Source organism: Eucalyptus grandis, chromosome 9, assembly GCF_016545825.1.
Source record: "Eucalyptus grandis isolate ANBG69807.140 chromosome 9, ASM1654582v1, whole genome shotgun sequence".
Taxonomy (NCBI): domain Eukaryota; kingdom Viridiplantae; phylum Streptophyta; class Magnoliopsida; order Myrtales; family Myrtaceae; genus Eucalyptus; species Eucalyptus grandis.
The window spans coordinates 1,281,675-1,288,691 of record NC_052620.1 but is presented as its reverse complement, the minus strand read 5'-3'; the positions used below and the strand labels follow the sequence as shown (position 1 = coordinate 1,288,691).

Here is a 7,017-nt window from a genome sequence, read left to right as displayed (position 1 = left end):
AAGGGGTGGGACAAGGGGCCCTCGCTCAAAAGTGGCACCTGACCCTCGCATGCGGTGGCGAGCTACATCGCCGCCGTTACACAGCCGTTGCCCATTCCAGTCAAGGGCAACATTGCCGCCTTGTCCTCATCCTCATCCTTCAATCCTCTCCCCTGTCCTTGCTTTTCGAATTTCCGATTCATTTCTTTATTTTTTTTTTAAGCATAATATGATTTCGAGTTTTAATGTCCGATCATCCGTGTATCAATACTCATGTGACTGAAAAAAAATAATAATGAAAAACACCACTTAAAGTTGACATATCTAATGAAAAGAAGGAACAACATGAGAGGTAGAGATAAATTTTAGGACTTAACTTTACGGAACAAAAGTTGTGGGATGCAAAGTGCCGGATCCACAAAAGTTTTAGAACCGAATCGGGTAAAATTGGGGGCAGTGGGGGTAGGTTGACCACCGTGCCGCACGTGACCGATCCGTCTCCCCACGTGACCCCCCCATCTCTCTCTCTCTCTCTGTTTCTCTCTGTCTCTCTCTGTTCTGCGTGTAAGAAAGTGGTAGTTGGGCTTCGCCTGCTGCTCTGTCTCCTCCCTCTCTTCTGGTATATATAAATCCACCCGTCTCTCCCTCTCCACCATTCTTCCGCCATTCCTCCTCCCGCCGAAGAGCAGCAGACCCCTCTCTCTCTCGAGCGGGCTCGGCCAGTCAGTCCTGCCCAATTCAGGTCCCGATCCAATCTGTGCACGCTCGTCTGTTCTTGGGTCCCTCCTCTCGCTTGTCCTGTTTCGAGTTAGATCCGCCGTTGCGTTGCGTTGTGTTGTGTTTCGGTCGTTCGTATTCTGTTCCCTGTCCGATTGTCGTTGCTGACGAAATGGGCTCTCGATGCGTCGATGTTCCCGAGGTGGTGGGATTCCGTCGCTTGTCGTTTTGTGTGCCGGGTTGGTTCGGTATATGTTGTGGGCGAGATCTCGCGTTTCTTGGCGTGGGATTCGTGGGTTTGGTTGATCTCGCTGGTTGGGCTTCTGGGTAGTCGCGTACTGTGTGTTTGAGTCGGAGAGAGATCCGGTGTCGTTAAGTGTGAGTTCTGATCCGAAAGTTCTGATTTTTGAGAACGCTTGTGGGGTGATGATCTCTGGATCGAGCTCGACCTTGTTTCGTTCGTTTCTGATGGATTTCGTCTTTGGTCAATGATAATCTGAAGTGGGTGTGATGAGGAAGTTGCTGACATTGATCGTGCTTCTGACTCCTGTCGACACGCCTTTTTAGTGTAGCATTGCTTCTTTTGTCATGTCATATGTTCAATCCGTTTGGATAAGTGCCTGTCCTTGTCGATATCTTGTTACGACGTATCGTTCAGCTTGTTGTTCTAGAGAGTGACTCCTGGAATTCATGCAGGTGTTGTTAGTTCGACGCCATGGCTACCGGACAACTGTTCTCCCGCACCACTCAGGCTCTGTTCTATAATTACAAGCAACTGCCTATCCAGCGGATGCTTGACTTTGACTTCCTTTGCGGTGTGTTTGAAAACTCGAGTTGCTTTTCCCTAGATGTACCTTTTTCTCAGTATGCTCTCGGGGACATTCGTTGTATGTAGCAGCCATTGATGTTGACCCAAATTTTCCTGTTTTGATAGGCCGGGAGACCCCATCAGTTGCCGGTATTATCAATCCTGGTTCTGAAGGATTTCAGAAACTGTTTTTCGGCCAGGAGGAAATTGCCATCCCAGTTCATTCAACGTACGCCATTCTCTTTCTCCCAACTCTCTTTTCCCTCATAGGACCCAAAACTCTTGGAACAGTGTTTAATTTGCTTCCTTATTAGTACTATGGTACTATAAAACAGATGAAAGAACCAAAGATCCTTTTTTCCCCCAAAGTAACTTGGTTTCGCATCAAATGGTGGTAAAACATACATAGATTCTCTAGAAATGGTACCTAACCTCACTAATCAGAACTACTAATTACTGCTAATACCAAGCCTTTTTGCCTTGAGCTTTTGCAAAAATGGAAGGTAAAAGTGGAACTTAATTTCCTTTGGCCTTTAAAATCACATGCTATACAATTTAATTTTGATAACTGAAAGAGACTGATGAAGTTAAAGATGAATAAGTTCGCTGCAATGGGTGTTAAGGATGCTTCTGCCCATCAAGCAATCCACTGCAATGAATTAGAATGATTGGCACAACATCCATGTTGGATGCATTGGATTATACTTGGACATTACAGGCCGAACGTGATGACTGCATTTTCTCGGGCGTGCACCTTACAATTGTCTTATTATTCTTGCAGTGTTGAGGCAGCCTGTGCAACACATCCTACTGCTGATGTCTTTATCAACTTCGCTTCATACAGGAGGTAAGTGTTAATTATCTAAGCTTTAACTTTGCTTGCTGGAATCCTTGTGTGGAGTCTAACCATTATCACCTTATTGTGCCTTTAGCGCTGCAGCTTCCTCAATGGCTGCACTAAAACAGCCAACCATTAGAGTTGTAGCCATAATAGCTGAAGGTGTTCCGGAGTCAGATGCCAAACAGCTAATTGCCTATGCACGTGCAAATAATAAGGTGAGGATAAGTCCACGACTGTTGGACTTTATGAGTGAGAAGGCAGCACACACCTTGAATGCAAAAGCATCTGCAGACGATCTTGTGTTACTTTTCAAATGATGCAAACATTCAAATGACTCAGCTTCTAATTCGAGTGAGAAGGCAGCACACACCTTGAATGCAAAAGCATCTGCAGACGATCTTGTGTTACTTTTCAAATGATGCAAACATTCAAATGACTCAGCTTCTAATTCGGGTGGTATTGCAGGTTGTTATTGGCCCTGCAACTGTTGGAGGCATTCAAGCTGGGGCTTTCAAAATTGGAGACACTGCTGGCACACTCGACAACATCATTCATTGCAAGCTGCACAGACCTGGATCTGTTGGTTTTGTCTCTAAGTCTGTATGTACTCATGCCTTTTGCACTCTCCTTCATGATTACACTTCAGTCATGTCAAAGCAACATGTCGACATTATTAACATGAGAAGTAGGGCTTCAAATAGTATTCTGTTGCTTCAGAGCATTACACTAAGCACAAACAAGGTGACAAGAGTGATCTGCTTTTGATAGTGTAAGAATGTGGTGTTGGTTATCATCTGAGTTTTTGTTTGATGAATAATTTTCAATGTGACATCCTATCCTATGAATTTTCGTGCCAAAATTATTGGCTAAAATTGACTTCTATGTAGATTGATTGTTGGCAATTTTCAGCAATTGTTTGCTTCTTTATTTGCAGGGTGGCATGTCTAACGAACTTTACAACACTATTGCCCGTGTTACTGATGGAATATACGAAGGTTTGGAGATCTGCTTCTATCTTATGGAATATTCTATAATGTGAATTATCTTTAATTCAAAAGTTGACTGATCCCTGTCCTTCTCTAGGTATTGCTATTGGAGGAGATGTCTTCCCTGGTTCCACTCTCTCTGATCATGTTTTGAGGTTTAACAACATTCCCCAGGTATATGGTCTCTTTGTTTGCTTCATAAAAGATTTTTGCGTTATAGGCCACCTGGATGATAGAGCTGTGTATGTCATGTTATTGCAAGATCATACTAATGATTGTGCACCCAGCTTGTTCAGCTTTTACTTGCATATTTAGTACATCAATATGGCTGTTTAAGCAATTCGTGGCATGGCAAGAGTTCATTCCCTCATATGATCATCAATCTGTGTCAGGTTAAGATGATAGTTGTACTCGGGGAGCTTGGTGGCAGAGATGAGTACTCCTTAGTTGAAGCCTTAAAGCAGGGTAAAGTTACTAAACCATTGGTGGCATGGGTTAGTGGAACTTGTGCGCGCCTCTTCAAGTCAGAAGTGCAATTTGGTCATGCTGTAAGCGACTTCGTGGCTTCTGATTTGTTTTGATTCTGTAAGTTTAGTCAGATCAATCTTTCTTACTCTTTTTTTTTTTTGGGTTTCATCTCAGGGGGCAAAAAGTGGGGGGGAGATGGAGTCAGCACAAGCAAAGAATCAAGCACTAAGGGATGCTGGTGCAGCTGTTCCAACATCATATGAAGCTTTTGAGATTTCAATCAAGGAAACATTTGAGAAGCTGGTTAGTGTTTCACTGTTTCTTTGTAAACTATGCAGTAAATGTCAAATCACTGACATATATTTTGTGAACCACAAAAGTTGCATTCGCTAACCATTCCTAGAGGCTAGAGTGCTAGGAGCACGCCTCATAATACTTGGCCTGCTTGCTTAGAATAAGACCTGTGACTGAGATCTTGGCTTGCTTGATGCTTACTGCTGATCCTCTTGCAGGCTGAGGAAGGGAAGATTGCACCAGTTAAGGAAACTACACCTCCACAAATTCCTGAGGACCTCAACACAGCAATTAAGAGCGGGAAAGTTCGGGCTCCCACCCACATTATTTCCACCATCTCTGACGACAGAGGTTGAACCATGGCTATCAATTGAACGAAGTGTTTTAGGTACTAAATGGAGCAAGGAATGAGTAATCACTTGCACTATATTTATTTGTTATGCACTTGCAGGTGAAGAGCCATGCTATGCTGGTGTGCCGATGTCTTCCATTGTTGAACAGGGATTAGGCGTGGGTGATGTCATCTCTCTCTTATGGTTTAAACGCAGTCTTCCTCGATATTGCACAAAGTTCATTGAGGCAAGTTGCTTTATCCATGATTTTAGTAGAAAAATGCCCAATATTTCAAGGTGTTGATGTTGTCCTAAGATTCTCACAATTTCTGTCTTCTCTTTGTTTATCTTGTGCATTTTTCATCTTCAACTTGATGAATGACTAATAATTTCCGAGGCATATAAACAGTGCATCATTTTGACTAATGCATCTGACTTTGGCCAGATATGCATCATGTTGTGTGCCGACCATGGTCCCTGTGTCTCTGGGGCCCACAACACCATAGTCACGGCAAGAGCTGGGAAAGACCTCGTTTCCTGCCTTGTGTCAGGTGAGCATCATTGCCATCTTTTTACCAATTGCGATACATTTGTAATAGCTGCTTTTACTAAGCAGTAAATGATGAGCTCCTGAAACAGGTTTGCTCACAATTGGTCCTCGTTTTGGTGGAGCAATTGATGATGCTGCCAGATACTTCAAGGATGCTTATGACAGGGTAAGATAGTTCAGATGGATTAAGGTGCCTTAGAATATTTTCCCTCCGTAAGTGCTTTTGTAGTGGCATATATGTGATGGTTACGCGGTATGTCTCATCAGGGTCTCACTCCTTATGAGTTCGTTGAGTCGATGAAAAAGAAAGGCATTCGTGTGCCCGGAATTGGACATAGGTATGCAATGCTTCTGATTTTCCAAATACATGTCATGCATTTTGTCCATTAAGCAACTTGTAATTGGAATTTGTTGTTTTTTTGCTCAGGATCAAGAGAGGAGACAACAGAGATAAGAGAGTTGAGCTGCTCCAACTGTTTGCACGAACAAATTTCCCGTCAGTGAAGTACATGGAGTATGCTGTCCAAGTTGAAACTTACACCCTCTCAAAGGCAAACAATTTGGTCCTTAATGTAGATGGTGCTATCGGATCCCTCTTTTTGGATCTGCTTGCTGGAAGTGGAATGTTCACCAAGCAAGAGATTGATGAGATTGTTGAGATTGGATATTTGAATGGGCTGTTTGTGCTGGCACGTTCCATTGGTTTAATTGGGTAAGCAGGATTAATATTTGAAATAATTTTGTTCTGGCCTATATTAACATATGCTTGTGTAAGTATGATTGAGCATGCCCTATATAGTTTTGTCGGCATCCATGGCATAATTGAAACCTCTTGAACCAATCGAGGAAGAACATATTTCATAAAAAGGATGAAGGTAAAATTGTAAGTTGGACACATAGGGCAGTTATCTCCGACCTCCGCATATTTGATGACCCTATTCTTACCTTTGAGATCTATTACTATTACTAGTGCTTACTGCTGCATCACTTTGATTCTTGATCTACTCTGTCCATTTTTAAAGACAAGTATACCAAACTTCATGCCCTTTTACTATCAAATGGTGTTGAAGTCTCTTGCTCATGCACTGACAATCACACAGCTTTAGGATTGTAGAGAGAAAGAGATTTTGTATCTTGAATGTGCTTCTGTTTCATTTGTTAGTATCTTTATATCGCATCATATGGCTTTACCAAGAATCATGCTTTAATCTCAGGCACACTTTCGACCAGAAGAGATTGAAGCAGCCTCTGTACCGCCACCCGTGGGAGGATGTTCTCTACACCAAGTGATGTCACATTGACCACCGGGTGCACTGAAAAAACTGTCGTCTTCAAGCTATTTCCCTTCTCCAAAAAAGTACTTAGCTGTCAGATTATTGTTCGTACGCTGTGGAAGGCTTCACACCCTCATTCTTGAGTTCCATTCAGAAGTCGATGGACTGAGAACTCTCTCTTGATTATTTTTGTCGATGTATGTCCATTTTTATTTTGTTGCTGATCATAAAAGTATAGAGCACTGAAGGGCATGCCAAAAGTTCGACCTATGTAAAAGCTTCAGGCGCAATGTACTCATTTCTTACTTAAAGAGGAAGGACACGAAGCTAAGTTCAGTTCAATAGAGCGTGCCACGATGTAGTCGTTGTCGTAAGTTTCTAAGCGATACCTTGTGATTTCTCTGTTTATGCAAGCAAGGGCTTTGTTCGGACGTGACTGCTTGGAAACAATAAAGACAAAAGGTTGTCCATCGTACGATTCAATTTCAATGGTCTCTGATTTAATGTGACTGTCCATTATCGATTTGCATTTTGGTGCTTAAGGATACAGACTAATGAGATAATTGGAGAAATTATACTTTTCGTCCATCTGCTTCCTCACCTTTCTTACTCTAGTTCCTATATTTTTAATTTGACTAGAAATTTGTCTAGTCAAGTCCTAGTTTCACACATTTTTTAATCAATTCTTTCTGAAACCAAGTTCAAATAAATCCAATGGACGTGGCCATCAAATGACATTATAATGTGATGTGGATCAAATTTAGACTT

At 42.3% G+C, this 7,017-nt stretch overlaps 1 protein-coding gene across 1 annotated transcript; it reads left to right on the top strand.

The window, feature by feature from the left end:
* The first annotated feature begins 560 nt into the window (after positions 1–560).
* On the top strand, positions 561–6,724 carry LOC104418021 (ATP-citrate synthase beta chain protein 1). The gene is made up of 17 exons (XM_010029230.3): positions 561–721; positions 1,393–1,511; positions 1,631–1,733; positions 2,286–2,351; positions 2,437–2,560; positions 2,811–2,945; positions 3,280–3,340; positions 3,429–3,505; positions 3,724–3,879; positions 3,974–4,102; positions 4,312–4,444; positions 4,545–4,672; positions 4,871–4,976; positions 5,065–5,141; positions 5,243–5,313; positions 5,403–5,687; positions 6,190–6,724. Exons 2-17 carry the CDS (start codon positions 1,412–1,414, stop codon positions 6,263–6,265), a joined length of 1,827 nt encoding a protein of 608 aa, XP_010027532.1. The 5' UTR covers positions 561–721; positions 1,393–1,411; the 3' UTR covers positions 6,266–6,724.
* Positions 6,725–7,017: the final 293 nt, after the last annotated feature.

What these genes read in the sequence shown, in the direction of transcription:
- LOC104418021 (XM_010029230.3), top strand. Translation starts at nt 1,412, where the DNA reads ATGGCTACCGGACAACTGTTCTCCCGCACCACTCAGGCTCTGTTCTAT. An exon ending in GCCATCCCAGTTCATTCAAC is followed by an intron (nt 1,734 to 2,285) that starts GTACGCCATTCT and finishes TTATTCTTGCAG; the next exon opens with TGTTGAGGCAGCCTGTGCAA. An exon ending in TACTGATGGAATATACGAAG is followed by an intron (nt 3,341 to 3,428) that starts GTTTGGAGATCT and finishes GTCCTTCTCTAG; the next exon opens with GTATTGCTATTGGAGGAGAT.